Consider the following 24,509-nt stretch of genomic DNA (forward strand, 5'->3'; position numbering starts at 1 on the left):
CGCGGTTCACTGTGGTTCTGGTTCTTTGCTGTGTTGTGTCTGCCTCCTCCTGGAGCTGACGAGTCGGTCATCTGGGAAGATGCTCAAGCACAAGCGGGCAGCAAAAGTCCCGCAGAAGCAGAGCAAGGAGTGAGTTTGCCCGTCGGGCACGGGAGCTTCCTCGGGGAACGTGGTCCTGGGGCAGGACAGACGGCAGGCCGCGGGAAACGGGGAGAAAATCCAGGAACAGGCCCAGCAGGCGAGGATGTATCCTAAAGGCCGCATCTCAAATTCCTGGGAAGATGCACTTTTTAACAAGCGATGTTGGGATCACCGAATGGCTTGACAATAAAAGGTATAGCTGGATCCATCGACGACAGTGACAAGCCAGGACAGACCGCGGGCGCACGAGGTCTACCCTGAGAGCTGACACGCCGATGTGATCACAGACAACGTGACGGGGGCCTCCGTGACCCGAGGCCGGATGACAGTCCTGTGACATGACACCCCCGGCGACAAGGGCAAAGATCGATAACCAAGACACTATACACAAAAAATATTTTACATGGAAAAAAACACCTAAGGTCTAAAGACAACCCAGCGGAAGATATTTGCAATTTATATCAGAAACAAGACGTTAGAATCCCGGATTCCTAACGAGCCGCTAAAAATAAAAAATTAAAAGCCCCCAGAAAAACAGGCAGAGGATGTGCAAACGGCCTCCTAACACGTAACATGATGCACCCACCCCCTTGCTCAGCGCAGGAGGCAGAGGGAGGCCCCCCGAGACGCCGGGGCTCGTCGGCCGGTGCGAGTCCAAATTCTGGCTGCGTATTGAGTAGCGGGCGCTGCGGAGGCCAACGGAGTGGTGGCCGGCCCGGGGCGGCCGCGTCCAGCCACTCACTCACAGGAGCGTTTACTCAGCTTCCGGCCCCCGCGTCCACGCCCCGGAACTAAGCCAAGGTCACGCGGGCAGAGCTACGCGGAGGCTCATGTGCAAACGGCCCCGCGGGTAAGGCACGGGGCTGGGGACAGCCTCCCGCTCCCCACGAGCCAGGACGGTCAGCGGAACCCACAGGCTGACGCTCACGTCACCTCCTCTGGCAAAGGGGCTTCGAGGGTGAGATTCAGTGAAAGATGCGGAGATGGGGGACCGTCCACGAGCACGGGGCGGGCCCGAGTCATCACCAGGGGCCTTACGAGGGAGGGGGGAGGAGGCTCTGGGGGAGCCGGGGCCGCGGGCCAAGCCTCCAGGCCTGCGGGCTCCCCTGGAAGGTGGGCACTTGCCCCCGAAGCCCCCGGCAGGAGCCAGCCTGCCCTCGGCCTGCCCGGCCCAAGGCTCCCCGCATCGGGCTTCCCGCCACCCACACGGCCACCAAATACGTTCCCAGCACCAGAGTCACGACACACATGCGTGTGTGGCCACAGGACTCGCCGCGGCACGTCCGCCCAGCGTCCTGCTGCCATGAAACGGGGCGTTGGTGCAGGGTCGGCGGGCAGGGCGTCACGTTTTGAAACCCGGTGAGTGAAGGGGCGAAGCACGAAGGCTCGGCGGGCGGCTCAGGGACCTGAGCGCTGACCTCGGACGCAGGTCGTGTGGACGGGTCAGAGACACGCATGGACGTACACACCCAACTATTCCCAACGGGATAGTTACAGGAGGAAGAGGAAACGGGGTGACGAGCAGGAGAGGCCCCTCCTTCCGGAGCGACCACTTGACAGATTTCCACCCGGCCCCACGCCAGTCACCTCCACGAGCATTACAGTCAATGCAAAGGGAAATCCGTAAAAGTTGGGAGCAAAATAAACTATAAAACAAGGTGTGGGGCAGCCCCAGTGGCCCAGCGGTTTGGCGCCACCTTCAGCCCAGGGCGTGATCCTGGAGACCCGGGATCGAGTCCCGCGTCGGGCTCCCTGCATGGAGCCTGCTTCTGCCTCTGCCTGTGTCTCTCTCTCGCGCTCTCTCTCTCTGTCATGAATAAATAAAATCTTAAAAAAAAAAACTAGGTGTGTATCCAGGAGGCAGGACCCTCATCACAGAGGAACGACATCAAGGGACCCCGAGGGGATGCCCCGCGTGGCCCTCCCGGCTCTGGACACAACAAGGCCTGTCGGGAGTGGCCAAGTGCAGGAACAGCGAGCGGCCCGAGTGCCCAGGCTGTGGCTTGTAGGTGTCACCTCCGCCGGGAGGAGCAGGGGGTCCCACGGGAAACTGAGGCCGTGCCCCTGGGGGCTTGAGCGTCACGTCACAGCTGCAAACAATGACACCCCTCAGGACAGCGACCGCGTCGAGAGGGCCCAGGAGCCAGTGTGATGTGGCCAACGGGGGGTCGGGGGGGCGCCGAGGATGGAGGACAGTGGAAGTGTCTTCACCGGGGTCACAGCCTGGCGAGGGAACTGCCTTGCGAGCCGCGGGAGGACGGCAGGGAGTCAGCTGCCCGGGGAGGGGAGCGAGGCCCGGATCCTCCCCCAGCTGCCCTCAGCCCACGCAGACAAGACCCGCTTGTCCAAGAGGAAGGTCACATGGGGGCACTGGCACCAAACCGCTTGGCATGTGAGCCTCACGGCGCATCAGGGGAGCGGCGTCCTCACCGGCCGCCCGACTCCGACGGGGACCATGGCCACGGCTCGTGGAACCCCGTCCACCCCGCAGGTCTACACCACGGCCAGCTTGCACGAGGGCAGGGCAGGTGGGGCCCGTCTGCAACCAACACATCACGACCTGGACGGTCAGCGGAGGACGGACACGCAGGGAGAAGGGGCAGGGGCCCGCCGGACGGCGCCAGACTGACCGCACCAGGCTCCCTTCTGAGCCTCTGTGTAAACTGTCACCAGACATCTGTGAGCCCGTGGGCAGGTGTGTGTCCCACCAGATACCTGCTGCACGAACCACCCGCGCCCACGACCCCGGGGGGGTTGGTACCGGCGCTGTGGGAGCACACTCGGAAACGTTCGCAGGTACCACGGGAGCCTTGGGGGTGCAGGTCAGCCCCCCCGCGTGGGCAGCGGCGGAGACACGGTGGCTGGCCACTGGGAACGGGTGTTTATGCCTGAAGTTTCCCGACATTAAAAGTGAAAGAAGATGCGAGGCCGCCCCCCCAAGTGTGGAGCCTGGGGGGGAGGGCAGCAGCCCTGCAGCCCCCGGGGACCCCTGAGGGCCCAGGTCAGTGCCAGTGCTTGGGGTGCCTGGAGGGGGGATCCTGGGGGCTGAGGGTGGGCTGAGAACCGACAGGCTGGCGGATACCCTGGCTGGAGATGGACCCTCGGGGCTCCCAGGGCAGCACCCCTGCCCCCAGCCCTGAAGGCCGCCTCCGGCCGCGCAGAGGAAGCCTCCTTCTCAGCTGGGACACTTGTGGGGGCTGCAGGGCCCCCTCGGCCGTCCGCCCAACACCAACGCCCAACGCCGTCCAGGGGCAAGAACGAGCCAGTGGGTGCGGGCGTGCTCCTCGGGAATCACTCCCTAGGGAGACGGCTATCTAGAGGCACAGAAGCAAAGCCCGGGGACCCAGTGACCAACCCAGCGAGGTCACGCGGCGCCCCGGGCCACTTCGGAGCTGGTGATGAGCCATCTGCCAGCCGCTGCTCCCGGAGGCCGTCACCCTGGACGTCCTTGGGTCTGCACGTCCGCAGGAGACGGCGACCGCTGGGAGAGCACCGGGCACCTGTGGGTCCCATCTCGCTTCGGCCCCCTGCCTGGCGGCGTCCAGGGCAGACCCCTCCCCCAGTGGGCTCCCCGTGGTGGGTCGGGGGGGGCACTGTGCCCTCAGCCCTGCCCTGGCTGCTGCCGTCCAGCCCCTTGTAGCCAGGCGCTGACCTCTGCTGCGGCATGCACGTGCCCCTCTGGCTCTCCGGCCAGCGTCTTGTGCCCCCAAACCTTCGCTGTGGGAGCCCCCGCCCAGCAGGGCCCCTTCTGTGACAGGGGATGGACACGGGTCAGCTGGGTAGAGGCCCCCACGTGACTGCTGGCTCTGTGGCCAAATGCCTCCCATCAGGGCGGCCCAAGGAGGAGCTGCGTGCAAGGTCGCTCGTGCAAGCAAAACGTGACCGTGAGCCGGCGGGGGGCGGGGCAGCAGCGCAGGGAGCAAGAGCTGTGAGCCCCCCGCTTCCCCGAGGGAGGCTGACGCCGGGCCAGGCCGCCCCCCGTGTCGGGTGCTCAGGGCTGGAGCACAAGCACGCCCGGGACCCCGGGCCAGACGGAGGCCGCGCTCAGGGTCCTCGAGTCCTCAGGGCCCTCGGGGCACGTCCACACCTCCTCTCCCTGCTGTGAGATGCTCTGCTGCGTGGCCGGACCCGCCGTGTTCCTCTGTCTGTCCGTCCGTGCGGGACACTCGGGTCCCCGCCCCCTCTGGGCGCCTGTGAGTGTGTGATGCAGCCCTGCCCCGTCCTGGGGGGCCCGGCGGTGGGATGGACAGACCGTACGGTACCTTGTCATATTTTAATGGCACAGTTTTAATGTAAAAAAAAAATCTCTTCTGTGCATTGGGCTATCCAGGATTTCAACTTCTATCATCAGCTTGGATGATTTTCTACTTTGCTTGGTCTCGTTTGGGGTTTTGCTGATTTGGGCCATTGTGTGCGCGAGTGTGCCTGTGAGTGTGCGAGTGTGAGTGCGCAGACTCGAGCGCCGGCTTCTCTGGGATGGGATGAGGCTCTTCACCGCCGCGGGTCCTGGTGTCACCTGTGTGGCTCTGAGGGTGGAGCCCTGTGGGCTTGGGCACATGTGGGGACAAGTGGCTCTGCCCAAGGGTGGCCGGTGCCAGGCCGCCGGCTCCCACAGACACTGCTGGACACGCGGAGTCCTGGCGCCGCTGCTAGGCTGCCTTCAGCAGTGCTTCCCGAGGTTCCCCAAGGCCGGCGGCGTGGTCGGGTCACACCTGAGCACGCGATGGGAACAGAGCGCATGGACCCGGATTTCTAGATCCAGAGTCAGATCCGGTGCCCCGGGCGTCTCAGGGGAGGGGGCCGTGCACGGGCTCTGGTGCAGCTGCGGGTGCTGGTCACTTGCGTCCTGAGGTGTGGCCGCGGCCGTCGCTGGGCGTCCCCGCACACGGGGCCCACCAGGGAAGACGCACGGCCCCCAGCCCCAGGCCCGCACTTCCCGCACTGGCCCCCACCTCCCCACTCCCGCCTCGTCTCCAGGGTCCATGTGAGGATCCGCTGGTGGCAGTGGGGTCACGAGTGCTCAGGGCTGTCGGGGTCTGTGGCAAGGCGCGCTGTACTCCATCACCCCGGTCCTTTCCCCGTGAACTGGAGAGAAGCAAGACAGGCTGGTCTGGGCGCTTCATCCCCGGCGGCTGGCCGGTGCTCTCCTCGTCTCCACAGATAAGCCCCCGAGAGCTGGACCTGGGGGAAGGGGGGGTCCCCGGGCTGCACAGCTGTAGGAGCCCCCATCCCTGCCGGATTTCACAGCAGCGCCCTGACTCGGACCCCATGGCCTCCTGATGGGTCCGGGCCAGCTAGTGGACGGAAGGGGAACACGCCTGCCCACCTGCAAGTCGGCAGCAGCAGGCGCGCCCAGAAGCCTCCGTGGGACCTCCGGCCGCGCCTTTCCATAGGTGCAGAGGCGAAGAGGGTGCCCTGGGGGGCAGGGCATGCAGGGCAGTGGCGGGAGGCCTGGCCAGTGACAAGCAGAGACCCACCCAGCGTCAAATGGGGCCACAGAGGCCAAGAGGAGCTGAGGTGGAGGACCAGGGTCAGGACGGTCCCACTCTATCACCAAATCGCGCCCCCTTTGCAAAAGCCACTCACGTCTCTGAAAATGCACGTGGGTCAGGGGACTCTGGACCCACAGGGGGACACCACAGCCCCAAGGCTCAGGCCTTTGCTTCCTCCAGGGCTGTGACCTTCTATTGCCTCAACCTTCACTTCCTGATGCTCTGGCAGCCTGAGCTGGTGCCCACCTGGGGAGGCTCTGCAGACCCCAGTCCCCAGGGGAGACCCCGCCTCTGCCCCGGGGACAGCATCCCCTGGGGCCTGGATCTTCCAGCAGGAAGGACATTCAGGTCGGCAAAGCTGGATTGATCCCCACCCTCCGGCCACACCCGCTGCAGCACTGCTCCCTGCCGGGCTGATGCCCAGGTCCTTGGGCCGCATGGGCCACAGTGGCGGTGGGAACACAGACAGGGGTCAGCAGGGGCTGGGGGGTGGGGGCACAGGGTGACAGACGTCACAGTTCCTAATAAATTGGAAAACCAGAGAATAAAATCTGCTATTCGCAATAACAGAAACCGCTAACGTGCACGACAGTTTAACGAGTAGTAACTATAATACACATAAAACGTTAAGGAGTAATGCGAAAATATAATATTTGAATAAAATAGTACTAGGTCCCTAGTTGGGTAAGATGTCCAGTTTCTCTTAACCTTTAAGTGTGATTCCTACCCAAACTCCGTGAGTTTATTCTGGTCTTGACAACATTCATTGAAAGTTCAAGTGAAAAAATAAACGTGAGGACAGCCAGCAGCTTGGAAGGGCGTGGGGGGCGCGGGGGCAGGACGCGGGGTGGCCGCGGGGTGGGGGGCGCAGCGGGCTTGCCCACGCGGGGCGCAATTCCAGGCGCTAAAGGATTCCTCCCCCCCCTCCCTCCCTGCTCTGTTCTGGCGGTGACCGCGCTGGTGGGGAGGCTCCTGGTCCTACAAGGGCGCAAGGAGCTGAGGCCGACAGGGCGGCAGGGACAGGGAGGGGGCAGGGAGGGGGCACTTGGGGACGGACAGGGGGAGGGCAGCTGAGGACAGGGAGGGGGTGCCTGGGGACAGGGAGGGGATAGGGAGAGGGGGCAGCCAGGCAGGGAGGAGGTCCGGGGAGGAGGTGGGGGGCGGGGAGAGGGGGCGGGGAGGAGGCCCGGGGGCGGGGGGGCGGGGAGAGGGGGCGGGGAGGAGGTCCGGGGAGCAGGGAGGGGGCGGGGAGGAGGTGGGGGGCGGGGAGAGGGGGCGGGGAGGAGGTCCGGGGAGCAGGGAGGGGGCGGGGAGGAGGTGGGGAGCGGGGAGAGGGGGCGGGGAGGAGGCCCGGGGGCGGGGGGGGGCGGGGAGAGGGGGCGGGGAGGAGGTCCGGGGAGCAGGGAGGGGGCGGGGAGGAGGTGGGGGGCGGGGAGAGGGGGCAGGGAGGAGGCCCGGGGTCCCGCAGCCCCCCCCGCGTTGGGCGGAGCGCCCGGCCCCGCCTCTCACGGCGCCCGCGGGAGGCACAGCGGGGAAGCCGGTCGCGCCCCGCCGGGCCCCGCAGGAGGGCGGAGGAGGGCGCCGACCGAGCCTCCGCAGAGGGGCGCGGACCCGGGGGAACCTCCGCAGCCGCGGTGAGCCCCGCCCCGCCCGCCCCGACTACGTGACCCGCCCGGGCCAATCAGGGGGCGGCACCCCGCGTGATTGGCGGGGGGCGGGAGCCCGCGGTCGCCCCCAGCCAATCAGAGGGCGGCGCGCGCGCGGGGGCGGGGCCGCCCGGGCTGGTGACGCAGGCCCCGGGATCCCGGGCCGCCCCCGCCCTCCCCACGCCCCCTCCCCCTCCCCTCCCCCCCGGGCGTGGGCAGCAGCTGCGGGACGTCCTGGGCCCGAGCAGCGCACCGACAGGGGATCACAAGGGCTTGGGTACTTGCATCACAATAAAAAAAAAATTGGGGAAAAAAAACCAACCAGTCAGCAGCCTTCATGCCCAAGGACCAGAAACCGCTTCCAGGCGCTGCTGGCCCTGGGGTGAGCGGCCACTTGGTCAACAGCCGGCGCTGGCGCCCGGGGCACTCGGCCCCTCGGGAGGTGGGGGCGTCCGTGGGCTCCGGCTGCGCGGCCGCCGCACCGAGCGGGGTTCACGTTCTTCCAGAGCCTGCCCGCGCCCGCGCCCGCGCCCGCTCCTGCAGTGAGGCCCTGGGCAGAGGCACCTCTGGGCTCGGCCCCACGCACGGGAGCGGGCTCTGTGGCAGGCCCTTGGCGCCTCCACGGTCCAGACACCGCAACTGCAGCCCCAGCCCGGAGGCCCCGCAGGCCTAATTAGGCGGCCTCGTTAGGAGCAGTTACAAGGCAGCCTGCATCCGAGGATAAAGTCCCAGCAGGACCTGACGGTCACCCCACCGTGCGGAGCTCTGCTTCCGGGCCCCTGTGGCCAGCTGGCTTTTTAAAGCTAAGAACTGGTCAGAGGAGCCAGAACCCTGGAGTTCTGCAGACGTTGGGGGGGTGGGGCAGGGGGGCTGTGCTGCCCAGCAGGGCGTGAGGAGCAAGAGGGGGACGGTGGGGATGGGGAGGAGGCAGGGGACAGTGAAGTGTCTGCCCCAGCTCAGCCCCAGCACTGCTCCTCGGCCTGTTTCCGACCGTCTGGGTGGCGTCCTTGGCTGCCCATCCAAGCCACTCCTCCTGAAGCCAGGGCAGGGCTGGTGCCCTCCGGTGCCGACCCGAACCCTAAGCCCCACCCTCTCTGCCCCAGACCTTGCCCACACCCTCTGTGGCCCTAGGGACAGAATTCACCCTCAGCCCGGACAGGCAGGGAGGGCAGAGGGCAGCAACTCGCAGATGTTAATACTCTCCTTAACTAAAGGGTGCTGGAGGGAGTTCTTGCAAAGGCGCTAATTGCTCCGGTTTAGAATGTCCCCAAGCCTCAGGGGAGCTGAGGCACCGTGTCCCAGCATCCCGGCATCCTGACAGCTGTAGGGAGCAGGAGCAAAGCTCCACCCCCCCTCCGGCCTCTTCTCTGTTCAGGAGAAACTCTCCATTCAGAAGTGATCCATCTCCAGCCGACCCCTCAAGGCAGCGCCCCGGAGCTAATTTTAACCTCCTCAGAGTGCTCGTTAAGCCTCTTTGAGTTATAATTACCCCCAGTCTCTAGACACTACAAGGCAGCAATCAGGAAGTTAGATGTGGATGGGAGAGATAGAAGGAGCCTGTAGGAGCGGGACGGTGACGGTCCGGAGCAGCGCGGTGCCGGGATGAGGACGCCCGCTCAGCTGCACCGCGGCCCTGCCACCCACATGCACCAGGGGCAGCCTGCCCTCTGGGCTCCGAGTGTCACAGCGACCCCGCACACTGAATGTCCGCTGCCACCCCTTCCCCGCCATGAGACACTTCCCTCCGAGGACTTGAGCGGGCACCAGTGTCTCCAGTGGGTGGGTGTTGGGGTCGTGGTCCCGCAAAGCCCAGCAGCTGTGCCATCTGCACCCGAGGCTCCCAGCTGAGTTAGGGACCCCCAGAGACCTGGACTGAAGACCCTAGCGCTCCCGAGCAGGCTGATGGCCCACTGTGACCCCCCATCACCAGCCCCCCAGGCACAGGTGGGGCTGGCCTCCTCAGAGCTGGGGGCCACGGGGACGCTCCCGCCACGGCCGCCCTCCTGGCTCCACCTTACCTTGCCAAAGCTGCCCTTTCCGATGGCTCGAAGGATCTGGAAGTGGTCAAAGTTCACTGCGGAAGAAATAGAGGGACGTCAGGTGAGGTGGCAGCAAGACCCTGGACCCTCCACAAGCCCCCAGCTGGAGTAGCCGCCCGGGAGCCGCCTCCACCACTGCAGGGAGCCCCCCCGCCCCCCGGCAGCCCTCCAGCCACACTCTGTGCCCTGGAAGTGGGCCCGGGGCCCGGCTGGAGGCCGGACTGCAGGTCTTTGCGGGGCAGGGAGGGTGGCAACGGAGGGTGTACCGGACAACGGGTCAGAAGCACAGGACACGCGCACCATGTGCCTCACCCCACGTTCACACCCTGAGAAGCCAGGATGTCACGGACGGAAGGTCCGAGGGAAAGGGACACTCGGAGGTCTGCCGGGCACGGAAGTAGGGAGCTGCGGCCTCGTCCACGCTGGCTGGCCCTGTGGCCTTTCCTGGGCTGCTTCCCGGGGAGGGGAGGGAGGACATGTACCCGCTGCACGTGCACCCCACTGTGGTTCTGAGACCCCAGGGCTGGGGGGGCACGACCGCAGACTGGGTTCTGAGCCAGCCGCAGGGAGGCTTGGGGTGGGGGGGGGAGGCGGGGGGGCGGGTCCACGAGCACAGTGCCCAGGGCTTGGCCACGGGGCCCAGGTGGGCGCGGGGGTCCTGACGTAGCTGCCTGCACTTTCCTCCCAAATCCCCAGCTGCTGCACAGAATTCGGCCCCACTTCTGGGTAAAGTTCCACCCCTGCCCCCCAACACCCACCCCTCAGCGACAGCAACGAGGTGGGGCCAGCAGGTGGGAGGGGCAGGGGGCCAGGCTGGTCCTCACCCAGGGCGTGGGCCCCGGGGGCCTGCTGACACGGGTGGGGCCCAGCTCCGTGGGGGAGGATGCTGGTTGACCTACGCCAGGCCGCGGAGGCCCTGCACGGGGTTTCCGTGGCCGAGGGACACCATCAGCCCACTTCCCCCAGGAGACACCGCCACGTCACCAGGAGAAGGAAAGGTAACGTGGCCCCAGGGTCCTGTGGTCTCTGTGGCTCCTGGTCCGGAAGCTGAGCGCAGCCGGAGGGAGGGAGCTGTGCCCGGGAGGCGCCGCTCTGGGCTGGGCCACCCCGACCCGTCCCCAGGGCCCTCCTGAGGCGCGGGCAACACAGGCACAGGCTCTCCCTGGGACGGATGAATATTTAAAACACAAAGGATTGGGATCCCTGGGTGGCGCAGCGGTTTGGCGCCTGCCTTTGGCCCAGGGCGCGATCCTGGAGACCCGGGATCGAATCCCACATCGGGCTCCCGGTGCATGGAGCCTGCTTCTCCCTCTGCCTGTGTCTCTGCCTCTCTCTCTCTCTGTGTGACTATCATAAATAAATAAAAATTAAAAAAAAAATAAATAAAAAAAAATAAAACACAAAGGATTAAGAATATTTATTCTTCAAGGAAGACTTTTATTCCACGGAGCCGGCAATCACAGCACAGCCGGCTACGAAAATAGGTCACCTTGACGCCGAGGGGCCAGGAAGGTGCAGGAGCTGGCAGGGTCCTTCCCAGGGCTGCGGGTGCCCGGGCCCCACCTACGGGGTCCTGGAGGGATTTTCCCCACTCGCCCAGGCGGGAACCCCAGCACCGGACAGAACTCCCCGGGGGCTCTCGCACCTTCTCCGAGGTTCTCACGGCTTCCCCGGGAGCCGGACCATCGCCGGGAGAAGCCAGGAGCTCTCCTCCGGGAGTGCCGGCGACACGCAGGCAGGCACACTGCCCTGATCTCCCCGCAACCCGACCCCACCCGACCCTCTGGCCACCGTGGGGCTGCCCGGCGTCACTCCCAGATCCCCACGCTGGCCTCGCGCAGGACAAGGCGGCGAGAAGCCAACAGGTGGCGCTTGTGCAGACGCCCCAGAATCCAGAGCCCAGGTCAGGTAATATTTGAACTTTTCCCCTAAAAATAAAACAACGGTCTGCTGATTTGAACTCAGCGCTCGCCCTCCGTGGGCAGAGGAGCGCGCCCGACAGCAAGTTCGTAGGGGACCCGTGAGTCCCGTGAGATTCGGGCTGAAAACGCAGCCCTTCCACCAGCCGGCGCCCCGGCCGGGAGAGCAAGAGAGGAGGTGAGCCCTGGGAACGTAAAAATAGAGCCTGAGTCACCGCGGTTGTTACTGGTGACACGGTGCCCGCGCCACGGGGTGGGGGTGGGGGGGTGCCTGAGTCACTGGGGGGAGGGATGCCCACGCCATGGTGGGGGAGGGGGAGGCCAGCCTGCTCCTGACGCCCCAGCCCAGGTCTCCACGCCCTCAGGGCCCGGGACATGGGCCCCGCGTGGAGGGTGACAGGCCCACGGCCATGGGATGAGCCCCCTCCCCAGCCCGCCTTCCAGCACCCAGGGGAGGCCCAGCCCCCCGAGCTCCGGGTGAGCCCCACACCAGAAGTGGGGATTACCTGGAAAGCTGTGGCCCTAAGTCACACGTCACAGTTGCCGAAATCCACTCAGAAGCGGATGGCATTTTGTCAAATCTACGACCCAGAAAACTCCCGAAGAGAACCACGGGGTCCAGCTTAGGCGGCTGCCCTGCAGGTTGCGTGGCCTCTGGGGGAGCCCCGGCCCGGCCCCCACCGCGCTCCTCAGGGCACACAGACCGGCCCACATCAGCGGTCACCAGGTGGGCACCTAAAGGCGGCACTGGGGCCCCGTCCGCCCAGGCCGCCAGCTCTGCGGGGCCGACAGGGGCAGCACACGCCTCGAGCTGGACGCTGCCTGGCCCTCCCGGTCCTGACGCCTGCAAGCTCTGAGCCGCCACCTGGTAGGGGACGGACACTCCCCTTTCACAGGCGAGGAAACCGCTGAGCATCCCGGCAGACACAGGGCCGCTCGGGGCCGGAGAGAAAGGCGGCCAGCACCCCAACCCTAAGACCCAGGCCTCGGAGCCCGCCCCTCCTTCCGCCCGGGACGCCTCTGCACCCACCACTCCGGCCCCTCGGAAACACACGGGGGCTCCCCGCTCGGCTGCAGGGCCCAGGGCCTGGGTGAGGCCGCGCTGGCTCAGGCTGGGGGACGTGGAAGGGCAGAGGCAGACCTTGGGGGCGCCTGACCCGCAGCCCCCGCAGGTCCACCCAGCAGAGCGGACCGACACTCCAGCCGCCGCCCGGGCTCTGTCCTCTGAGCACCTCTGCCTCCTCGGCCCTGTCGGGACCCACAGCGTGCAGGAGCCCCGGGGTGGGGACGCCTGTGCCTCCGGCTGCTCGGAGGGGGCGGGGGCAAGGCGCAGAGGGAGGCCAGCTCTGGAGGACAAGGAGCCCCCCGGGTGGTGCTGGCCACGTCCAACCCAGCCAGGGAGAGGCCCCAGCTGACGGTCAGGGCCAGCCCCGCGTCCTCGGGCGGCAGCTGCACTCGAGGGGCCCGGACCGCACGCGGGGAGCCTACCAGGAGGTCGGTCCTAGGGGAGGCATGAGGGGGGTCCCAAGTCCCCCAGAGGACGAGGGGTTCCATGGATACAAGGTGAACACCTGGTGGGAGATGCTCGAAGAGGCTGAGGGCGCGAGAAAGCCCCGTCCCGCTGTCCGGGTGCAGCCCCGCCAAGCCCCCGCGCTCCCCCGCAGACAGGGCTCTCCCAGGAGGCGGTGGACCTCAGAGGCGGGAGCCCCCGGCCCCCAGGCAGCAGTGCCAAGAAGGGGTCTGCAGGCCCAGGGGGTCCCGGGGAGGGAGCAAGAGTGAGGGCGGGGGTGGAGGTGAGGCGCTGCCTTAGCCAGCACACCCGCCTGCAACTGCCCCGGTGAGAATTCTCCCCGGCGCTGGACGGAGCAGAGGGTGGCGGGAGGTGTCAGGTCCCTTCCTGTCCACCGCCCGGCCCACCCCCACCTCGGTCCCTGGGGCTCCCAGCGTGAGCTGGGACAGCAACGCAGGCCCCCGACCCCCCACCCCCAGCCGTCGTCAACCCAGCTCCTCCTCCGGTGCCAGGAGAGGCCCCCAAGTCATGGCCCCCGGCCCTGGGGTATCTGTCAGCTGCCCTGAGGACGCGGGGCCCCTGGTCACAGGCTGAGGCCACACAGGTTGATGGGGCGCTAACCCCGCTGCTCACCCAGCTGCACCCGGAGCTGCCAAGCGGCACCCCTGGCACACGATCCGGGCAGGCGGCCCACCCAGCCTCGCCGGAGAAGCCCACGGGGGACTCCGGCCACGGAGCCATGAACTGAGGAGGCCCCGTTCCCAGCCAGCCCCCCAGACGCCCCTGGCGCGGGGGGGACACCGGCCCTGTGTCCCTCCCTGCGCGTCCCTCCCTGCGCCAAGCTGGAGGCACACGGGGCGCTTCCCGCAGTTTCCCTGAGATGCTCCCTGTGGGCTTGGGACACGGCCCCCTCAGCGAGCGAGCCGAGCACCTTCCGGCACCGAAGAGCGTCCGACTCGGTGGCAGCCGGTTAGCCACCAGCCTGCCCGCCGGCCTGGGGACGCCTGGACCAGGGCGGGGCCCACGTCCCCACGGCCCAGGGCCGCGCTCGTCGCCACACGAACAGCATTAAGTCTGATTCAAGGAAGAAAGCACAGGACTGGTGCCGGAAAAGACGGGGTCACAGGCGGGGCGGGGGTTCCCGCATCAGAGGCACCCCCGGAAATGGCCTTCTGACGGAGGCACGTCCTCCGCGGCCCGTGCTGCAGGCATGGCCACTGGCCCCAGCAGGGCTCCCGGCCCAGCGCTGCCGACCACCTGGGAGGGGCGGGCGGCCTGTCTCTACTCGCAGCCCGGCCCCGTCATCCTCTGGCCATCCCCCCTCCCTCCCCCCGCCATCCGCCCGGCCATCCCCCCACCATCACCGCCTTTCATCCCCCCCATCGCCCCCCACCATCACCCCCCATCATCCCCCCTGCCATTGCCCCCTGGCTCCACCCCCCACTCCCACCCCCCCACACGTGAACACAGGCTCCCGTGCCACGGGCAAGGCCGAACCCCAGCGCACAGGAGCCCAAGCCTTTCCAGAACCAGGAGGTCACACGGGGTGTGTGTGAGGCTCAGGTGGGCGCAGGGCCCCCCGCTGGCCAGTCCCCGGGGCTGCTGTGGGGTCCACTTCCCAAGCCCTCAGCCGGGACCACGTGTCACGGAAGGGCCAGGCCCGCTGCTAGGGCGCCACGGGAGCCCGCGGGACATGCAGGGGCACAGCTCAAGCCGGGACCCGGGGCTCGGCATCACGTGGGGGACGGGAGGCAGGCTCAGCCGCACATGACCCCAGAGACCACTGCGGCCTCGGGGCACCACACACACACCCTGAAACTACGGTCAGGGCCCCCCGCCCTCTGGGAGCCGGCAGGCCAGCCTGGCACCTACGTGGCCACACTGACAGCCCCCGAGGATGGGAGCACCGGTCCTGGGGAGCCTCCTGGGGCGCGACCATCTGCCCTTGGCCTCCGCCCACGCTGGGGCCCACACCTGCCGCAGGCCCCCCAGGCCAGAGCCGGCCCATGGCTGACCCGGAGCCCACGCAGGCCACTTCCCGAATATCCAGGCACCTGAATGAAGGAAACAGGGCTGCCGGAGGGGTCCGGGGTCTTCTGAGAGGACACTGCACACAAGGTCCCTGTCGGCTCCCCAGCCCACCCATCCACCTCAAGAACAGCCTGTCACCCCACCCACAATGTTCCAGAAGCTTCTGCTTACAAAGTCCTATTGTTTAAACTGATAGAGAAAGAGGGCCGTGGGGGTCCCGGTGCTTGGCTGGTGTCAGCAGGTCAGCCCCACACAAGGCCACCCCACACCCCGACCCTGAGGCCGGCCACAGACCCTGCAGGGGTCTGTGCGCAGGGTGTGGGGCAGGCGCAGGCCCCGGACGGGATCCCCTGGGCTGGCCCCACCCCACCCCACCCCACAAGCCAAGGGGCCCCCAGAGCCCGCTGAAGCGAGCCCACGAGGCAGTGCAGACCGTCTCCTTGTAGAGCTCAACGGCGAGGCGCACGGGCTGCAGCCCGCAGGCACGTGGGCGGGGAAGCGTGTCTAAAAGCCCACGGAGTCCAGCCGCGGCCACCTCGAGAGCAGCACAGGAGGGGGTCACCCGGGGCAGGGCCCACAGTGTGGGCGAGGCACGGGGAAAACCAGGAGATGCACCTCAGGAGGTCGCCCTCACCCGAGGCAACGGTGCGGCCCCGGGGGCGGGGGGGTCAGGATGCTGCCGGGCGGGGGCGGTGGGAGCGGCTGGGGGCACCCTCCGGGGAGGCGCACCACGCACAGGGGACCCTCGATGCAGCCAAGAGGTGGAGACACGCGGAGCCCCGCAGCCCACGCGCGGGATCGCAGGACACTGTGCTGCACGACACATGCCACCGCGCCACGGAGCAAGCAGCGCTCTGACACCCGCGGCACCAAGGCCAGACCTGGAAACCCTGGTGCTCCTCCCGACACAAACAGCCCACACCGCGGTGGCGAGGCCCAGGGACACCCAGGACACGGGCGGTGGTGGCCAGGGGCCTCCAGGGGTACCGCGCGTCCTTGGGAAGACGTCCTGGGACTGGACAGAGGCTGCAGTGGTGCTGCCGACGGCTCACCTTAAAGTGGAGAATTTTCTGTTATGTGAATTTGGCTTCAATAAGTAGCAATAATAATAATTTTCGAAAGTGAGCCACTAGCATGTGGGCTGGGGCCAGATGGGAGGGGGCCGCCGTCGCCTGGCCCCATGCGGATGCCCCCGCGGTGGGGGTCGGCGGTCAGGGCAGGCCTGTGCAAGGGAGGGGCACCCGGGAGAGCCCGACTCATGGGTGGGGGGGCCCGAGGAGGGAGGGAGGGAGAGGACGCGGGGGCACAGCTGGCCGGGGGACCAGTCAGATGTGAACGGGCACAGCCAGTTTGCTATTTCAAGGCGACCCCCACCCCGTGGGAGGCAGAGGGAGGGACGGTCGTTAATCCTATCTCCGCTCACGGGAGACGACGAAACCATGTGCACAGCTAAGGCAGCTCCGTCTTGACCCCTTTGCTTCCAAACCACATTAGACTACATTAAATTCATGCAAACCCAAGCCCCACCATCAAATCTGTATTTTATTTATATTCAGCCCAGTTTCGAAAAAAGGATTCCAGGCAGCGCCGCATTTCCTTGGCCAGCAGGGCAGCAGAGCCGCGGGGTGTCTGGGGGGACAGGAGAGCCTCTGCAAGGAGCCTGGGCGGCCAGGTGGCCTCTGCCCCCGTCTGCGGGGACCCTGGCTCCCTGGGCATCCGCCCTGGTCATCGACCGCAGCCAGCCGGGGGCTTCTGGAGCTCGGGAGGAGTGTCCACCACAGTGGCGGGGGCAGGGGGTGGGGACAGCAGCCAGGAGGGGCAGGCGGGGACAGGAAGCCAGCGGAGAGGGCGGGGTCCAGGCCGGCCGCACCCGAGCCTGCTCCCGTCACACCCCCAGAGCCTCTGTTCCTCTGGTTGACAGAGTCTCTTCCTACTAAAGTCCCCCCCGAGTTTGGGTTCCCAGGCAAGGCTGCCTCTCGGACCAGAGCCCCCCACCCCCGTCCATGCCTTCCGGCGTCCTGCGTTTCTGCCCCCACGAGGCGTCACGGTGGACACCGGTGCCAGGGGCCTCGTTCTTCTGCACCCACGTCGACGGGTCCGTCCGGTCCCACAGAATCCCTGCAGGGCTGTTCGCTCCCTTGAGAAAACTGACACTTTGAGGACACCTGCATCCGCTGAACTGCTGTGTGCTCACCCACGTCGGACATTCTCCACCTGGATGTTGCGCACCTGCTAACCCTACAAGGTGTTTTAACAGCTTCATCGAGGCATAAGCGGCACGTGGTGAAGGCGAACAACGGGAAAGCGTAGGACCGGATGGGTTGTGACGTCTGCGCCCGCGCTCGTCCCCACAGCCAGGCGCCGCTCGCCACAGCACCCCGTCAGGGGACGTCTGGGACACAGACGACAGACACCCGGGGCGGTGAACGACTACAGGCCAATAAGGAAAAGAGAGAGAAAACAGAGAGCGGTCAAGTTCGTGAAGAGGCACCTCGGAAGAGATGCCCAAGTGCCGAGACGTGGAACCGAGATGCGGGAGCGAGCTCAAGGTCTCGGTGACCAGGGAAACGAACTCAGAGGAGCAGGAATTGGTCCATGTCCACTAGAATGATCGACCAGAAAGCTGGCTGGGATGCGAACAGCTGGAGTTCGCGTCCACGACACTGCACGCGGGCCAGTCCACACCGACAAGTACAAACACGCGCCCCCAAAGACGTGCACAGGAAATGTGGCGCGGCCACTAACTGGAAGCACCCCAGACGCTCGGACGCGCAGAACAGGTGACAGATCTGTCCACACAAAGCTCCAGGCAGCGAGGATGCGTGCGTTCCAGCCGCGGCCTGGACCAATCTCGCAGACTCGACACGTCGAGAGAGAGGGGCCGGTCGCAGAGCAGCAGATGCTCTACGATTTCACTTACGTGAAGCTAAACTTTAGTAGACATTCCTTGTTTTAAGAAACGTGCATTTTTCAATTACTGGCAGCAGAACTGTGCACGTGTCCACCGCTCGCCCTAAAGTTCACGTCTCTTGTTCCCTGGCTGGGTGGGTCCCCCTGCCCCACAGGGACAGACAGATGGAAACCCCTGCCACGGCCCTGGATCTATCTACTGCTCTCTGCGCCGTCCATGGCTCCCGAGGCTGTTTCGTTGGGGGCATTCCCACTTGAGGACAAGGCCTACCGAGGATGATGGGGCCACAGCGTCGGAGGAGGGAGGTTTCCAGCTCTAAGTACTTATATCAGGAGTCGAGATGACAGGCGAGAACAAAGTGTCTCTAAAGTAGGAAGAAGAAAGTAATAAAGACCCGTAATAGAGGATCGTCGTCAAAACAGAACGTCATTTTTGTGACTGTAACGTTGACAAACCTTTGGAAGACCAATTGTTTTTAAAAAACTCGTTTATCGGGATCCCTGGGTGGCGCAGCGGTTTAGCGCCTGCCTTTGGCCCAGGGCGCGATCCTGGAGACCCAGGATCGAATCCCACGTCGGGCTCCCGGTGCATGGAGCCTGCTTCTCCCTCTGCCTGTGTCTCTGCCTCTCTTTCTCTGTGACTATCATAAATAAATAAAAATTTAAAAAAATTAAAAAAAAACTCGTTTATCTATTATTGAGAGCGAGCGAGCAAGCAAGAGCGCACAGTGGGGAGGGCCAGAGGGAGGCCGACTCCAGCAGGCTCCCCGCCAGCCAAGCACGGCGCCCCACAGCGAGATCCCGTAACCCGAGACCATGACCTGAGCCGATCAAGAGTCAGATGCACAACAAACTGAGGTACCCAGGAGCCCCGAGACCAACTTTTTTAAAAAAGAGAAAACACAAACATTAAGAATTTCAGAAACACAATCTCAGTATTTCATCATAGGAATCATTTTTCCTACCGGCATCTAAATAATAATTTAGAAAAATCATGAACAACTGCCTTTATGTCAACAAATTACAGTATGTGGATGAAATGGAGAGATTCCTTGAAGTACGCAAACCACCAAACTGACACAAACAGAAATGCACCACCCGAACAGTCTCAGGTACGTTTTTCAGTAATAATGCATTCATAATAATAATTTTATTTTATTTTATTTTATTTTTATTTTTTTAAATTTATGATAGTCACACAGAGAGAGAGAGGCAGAGACACAGGCAGAGGGAGAAGCAGGCTCCATGCACCGGGAGCCCGACGTGGGATTCGATCCCGGGTCTCCAGGATCGCGCCCTGGGCCAAAGGCAGGCGCCGAACCGCTGCGCCACCCAGGGATCCCCATAATAATAATTTTAAAAACCACCGTATAAAAAAGATCTCTAGCCCAGACGGCTACACTGGTGAATTCTATCGAATTTTTAAAGGAGGAAACAGTACCAATCTCACACACACTCATTTAGGAAACAGATACCGAGCACCTTCTAACTTGTTTTGTGAGGTCAGCGTCTGCCTGAGAGCAGAGCCTGATCAGGCCGTTACAAAGGGCAAGGACAGACCGGTATTTCCCACGAGCATGGATGCAAAATTCCTAAACAAAGTATTAGCAGGTTAGCAGCATCGTAAGCAGCTAATCGCCACGACTGATGAGGGCGGTCCCTGCCAGGAAGGCAAGGTTGGCTTAACCGTGAAGACTTCCCTAACTGGACGACAAAGGGCAACCCTGCAGTGAGACCTCCCTGCAAACAGGAACAGAACCTCTCCCCTGTCCTAGGGGCCCCGACAGAGCCTGCGGCTCAGGCCACGTGTAACTGTGTGCAGGGAACACTCTCCCTCCGCGTGGGGAGCAAGGTGAGGCTGTGCACGCTCAGCATCCTGCCTGACGCTATGCTGCCCTGGCCGGCGACGCAGCAGCAGCAGCTAAAAATAAACAGGAAAGATGGCACAGGGTCTCTGGAGAAGGTCCTGAGGACTCTAGGAACCACTCCCAGAGCCCACACGTGAATTAGGTGAGGTCGCATGACACGTGGTCTACACACGAAGTGTTTTGGATTTCTAACATAGTATCAACAAACTACTGAAAAATGAGATTTTTCCAAATCCCACTTATACCAAAGGCATCACCTTTGTAGGAACACGTACGGGTGCAAGGCCCATCCACCTTACACTGCAGAACACAGGGAGGAAGAAGGACCCAGGTGAGTGGGAGGTACACCTGGTCCCCAGGTGGGGACAGTGAACAGGAAGCTGCTACATCTTCCCAAAGGTATCCGTAGAATCAATGCAAAATTGATTTTTTTGGCTGTAGCCAAAGCCCTATGTGGATTTTTTTTTTTTTTTTTTTTTTTTGCTAGAAATGGGTGGGCACACACTCAAATGTATATGGGAATGTAAATGACCTGGAATGGTAAAAAATATAACCCCCCAAAAAAGAGTGAAGTTGGAGGACTTGCAGTACCTGATTTTAACTTAATATAAGGGTTCAGTGATCAGGACCGCGTGGTGTTGTGCAGCGTGGGGACAGGCACAGGGCCGTGCGACACACAGGCCATCCACAAATGGGCCCACGTCTCTTGCTGGGTTTCACAAGGGCACAGACACAAGTGTACGCGGCGACGGGGGCCTTCAGCCAACGCTAACCGTGGCTGCACCCCATGTCATACCAACAACTAATGCTAGCTGGATTGCAAACATACTCCTAAAAAAAATTCCTGGAAGAAAAAAACATATTTTTGCAACCTGAAGGCAGGCAAAGATTTCTCAGAAGCGATGCCAGAAATGTTAAACATGAAATTTAAAAATTGTGCTTCATCCAAATAAAAAATGTCTGCTCTTCACTCTTCAACAGACACCTTGAAAAGCTGAAGAGTGAACCACGTCCAGATACACACGGGCCAGATCCGACCGAGGACCTGTAAGCGGATTACACAGAGGACGCCCGCGAATCAATCAGAGTCATTAGAATAAATACTAATTGGAAAAACGAGAAGTCTTGGACAGGCAGGTAGAAGGAGGACGTCGGAGAGGCCAGCCAGCACAGGGGACGACGGTCAGCGTCAGCAGTCGCCGGGGCTGGGGGACGCACGTCCGACCCAACGAGGTCCACTCCACAGCCCGGGCGCTAGACTGACAGCGCCAAGTGTCGGCACGCGTGCAGGCGGCGCGGCGGGCCCACGGCGGGTGTGGATGGAACACGGCCAGGTCGCTTCGGCCGCCCCTCACAGCCCCAAATGTGCACCTCCTGCGCCGCCTGACGCCGCCTTCCCAGACGCCTCCCGGGAGAAACCGAACAGGTGTCCACACGGCACCGTCCCCTGCAGCCGTATCGCGGACGGCCACGCACTGGGGGCAACCCCACGCCCACCAGAGGAGAGCGATGGAGACACTGTGTTATGTCCGTACAACCGAGCGCTCCTCCGAGGCTTTCGTGTAAGAAGAACCAACTACTGATACGTAACGTGGATGGTTCTCAAAGCCCCGCGTTCAACGAGGAAGCCAGATGGCAAAGAGCGCGCACCGTGTGGAGGCATCACGCAAGGCCAAGCACCGGCAAAGCTAGTCCAGGGGGACAGAACCGGCTCGGCCTCCGGGCTGGAGGGGGCGACCCCGAGCAGTCCGGGACGCAGCTTTCCCGGTGACGGCAGCGGGCCCCGACCTCTGGGGTCCTGGTTACACGGCGCACACGTCTGTCAAACCTTCCGGTCTCTGGATTTACATAAACCCGCGAGGAAGCGCCGATGGCTGGTTTGCAGAGGTGCTTTAGGTATCCAGGCCGCTCTGCTGCAGGAGAGAACCGCTCGCCGCGTGGAGTGCAGGGAACGGGGTCAGAGACGTTAAGTGACCTGGCCACGGTCACAGCCGCAGACGGGGCAGTGGGTCAGAGTCCAGTCTCCAGGAGCCACATGCACCTGTGCCCGGGGGCAGACGGGTTGGGCCAAACCCAGGACACCGAGCAGAGGGTGGGGAGGGGATCAGAAAGGCTTCCTGGAGGACTCGGGAATTTGGAGTGGGCTCAGCTGGTGGGGAGGGGCTCCAAGGAGGGTGGCGACGGGAGGCCACGGCATGGGAGCAGGGGTGGTGGGGTGGCCCCAGAGGGTGAACCAGGAAGACTGGCTGCCTGCCCTGGGGCCTGGGGCGGAGGTGGGAGCCCAGGAGGGCGCTGGGGGCGAGGCCCTCTCTGAGGGGGCTGGGTGGGGGCCGCTGTGCGGGACGCCCTCCCCGACCCCCCTGGCGTGCAGCAGGCACAGCTAGACCAGCTGGCTGCAGGGCCTCGGCGGGGCGGTTACTCCGGAGACTGCGCAGTCAGCGGTGGCCGGGGCAAACCCCCCAGCCCTGGGAGCAGCAGGCGGCACAGAGCCACTCCCCCGGGGGCTGTGCCCACAGAATGTGCCCGGCCCGGCTTGGACAGAGCTCCCCCCGCGCACCAGGGGCTGCCTCTCCAGAAGCGGGGTGCTGGGTGCAGGCTGCTGGTCTCCTTTAGAGGTTCTTTGAAAGCTGGCCAAATGGGAGAAGTCTGCACAGCACAGAATTCATTTTTATTCTGGAGCCCAATGATGAACCTCAGATCACACCTGTGTGTACACGTGCCTCTGGGTATGGCTCTCTGAACGTGTGTGTGCCTGTGTCTGGGTGTGCATGCATGCAGGCATGCGTGTGTCTGTGGCTATGGCTCTCTGCATGTGTGCGTGCATGTGTGCTCGTGTCTGGGTGTGCATGCATGCAGGCATGCGTGTGTCTGTGGATACAGCTCTCTGCATGTGTGTGTGCATGTGTGCTCGTGTCTGGGTGTGCATGCACATAGGCATGCGCATGCCTGTGGCTATGGCTCTCTGCACGAGTGTATGTGTGTGCTCGTGTCTGGGTGTGCATGCATGCAGGCATGCGTGTGTCTGTGGATACGGCTCCCTGCATGCATGCACCTGTGTACGTGTGGGTGTGCATGTGCGTGCATGGAGGCCCCGCACAAGCTCTGAGTGTGGCTCTACTGAGCAGCTGGCCCCAGGTCTGACACATGCACCCGAGCCTGCAGCTGCACTGGGATCCTGGCGACGCCTGTTCTCCGCGGTGGGAAGGAGACGAAGGATGAAGATGCTGGTGGAGCCAGACCCCGCGGAGCCAGACCTGCTGGAGCCGGAGCCGGGAGCTCGGGAAGCCCTTGGAGCCGCAGCGGGGAGGGCGGGGCCTGGGGAACTTGGAGGGAGCTTGAGGCCTCGCGGCCGTTTATCACCCCCGCCGCGCGCTAATGAGCTGTGAGCCTCCGGCTGGCCGAGGTCGGATTTATCCCCAAGGCTCACGAGTCGCAGGCCCATGCGTCTGCTTACACGGTAGGAGCTGCCCAGGCTGCCCCCGGGCCCATCTCCTGGGGGTGCCGAGCCATCCCCAGGCCGAGGTGGGGCTGCCCTGGGTCACTCCCGTCAGCATCCTACGACTTGCTTAAGCCTCCCCAAGAATCAGCGGCCAGCCGGCCTTCCCAGGCTTTCAAACAGTCCGGTGGGATTTCGACGGCGATTTCCGTGGGCACCACACGGCCTCACCCAGAGGGCAGCCTCCAGCCAAGACAGGAGCAGCTTGTCCCAAAGGGGCTGCGAGGTTCTGCTCCACGGCCCTGGCGGATCCAGGGGTGACTCTGGTGCCACCAGCAAGTTATCCCACAGCGCCCAGCCCGGTCCCCTGCACCAAGAGGCTTGCGGAGTGAATGGTGGAAGGAACCGTGAGCGGGTGAGTGGGAGGCACGTCTCTGCCGGGGGTCCCGGGGCCGGCTTCCCCAGCACAGCCTGCCTGGCCGCAGCTACAGTCCGTCCCCGGGGCCAGGGGGTGAGCTGGGACCCGCCTCCCCGGGCCCGAGGTGTGGAAGCGGCCGACAGCCAGGCCTGGCCCGGGGCTCCGGGGAGGGCGGCCCAGCCCCAGTGACGCCGAGCCCACGCTGCGTTCACATCAACAGAAGCAACGCAGCATCGTTAAGGCAAAGATGCTATTTTAAATTCCGTCTCGCAGTAAGTGCGTGGTTTTATGTCAGGCCTTTTCTTTGCAAGGAAATTTGCACATGGTTTTGATGGAAAGTCGGGATTTAAAGATTAATAAACCACATGGTTGTTTGTTTTACAGGAAATGAGTGTTGACAAAGCCTTTTACCAGGCTCCAGAGGCCCTCCTGCCAGGCTGACATTTACCCAAGGCTTGGGCACCCGAGGGAGCCTGGCCATGCAGCTGTCTCCTGCCCCGTGTCTAGGGGGAGGCTCGGCCAGTCGTCGGGCCACTGGCCTGTCCACCCAAGGACCCTGAGCATCACGGGCCCAGCGCAGGAAGGGCCTTGCGTCTCCCGGCGTGATGCCCCCTCGGCAGCTCAGAGCCACCCGCTGGCCAGCACCAGCCTTCCCCACCCAGGGGCACTGGTGGGGGCTGAGGCACTCCCTCCTCCACGCTCTGCAGGACATTCCCACTGCAGGGAGAGGACCCCGAGGAACCAGCCTACGGCCCGCGAGCCCCGAACACAATAGGGCATCCCTGAGGCCCTAAAGGGGGCCCGGGCCCAGGGAGCGGTCCCAGCACCTGCCACGCCGCCACTGGCTCTGCCCTACAGCCGCCAGGGCAGGTCCCACTCCCCGCATGCCCACCGGCCTCGGCCGCAGGCGCTCGTGCAAGCCCTTGGGGCAGGGGGTGACCTGCAGGACAGGCTGGTGCCCACGGGCAGTAGAGAGACAGGTGAGCAACAGGGAAGGCGCCCGTGCTTGTCGGAGAGGCTGGCGGGCGCCGTGAGCTCAGGCCCCAGCACAGCCCGGGGCCGCCCCCGAGTCCAGCGTCCGTCCTGGACTCTCCACCTG

At 64.3% G+C, this 24,509-nt stretch overlaps 1 protein-coding gene across 1 annotated transcript in view; it reads right to left on the reverse strand.

Moving 5' to 3' along the window:
- The window catches only part of STK32C (serine/threonine kinase 32C), a 67,596-nt gene that overhangs the window by 19,532 nt on the left and 23,555 nt on the right, over nucleotides 1-24,509 (reverse strand). Inside the window, exon 2 of the mRNA XM_026010654.2 lies at nucleotides 9,298-9,353. Coding sequence (XP_025866439.2) covers nucleotides 9,298-9,353 — 56 coding nt within the window. The remainder of the gene's footprint in view (nucleotides 1-9,297; nucleotides 9,354-24,509) is intronic.

The sequence above is a fragment of the Vulpes vulpes genome, chromosome 15 (genome assembly GCF_048418805.1).
Source record: "Vulpes vulpes isolate BD-2025 chromosome 15, VulVul3, whole genome shotgun sequence".
Classification (NCBI taxonomy): Eukaryota; Metazoa; Chordata; class Mammalia; order Carnivora; family Canidae; genus Vulpes; species Vulpes vulpes.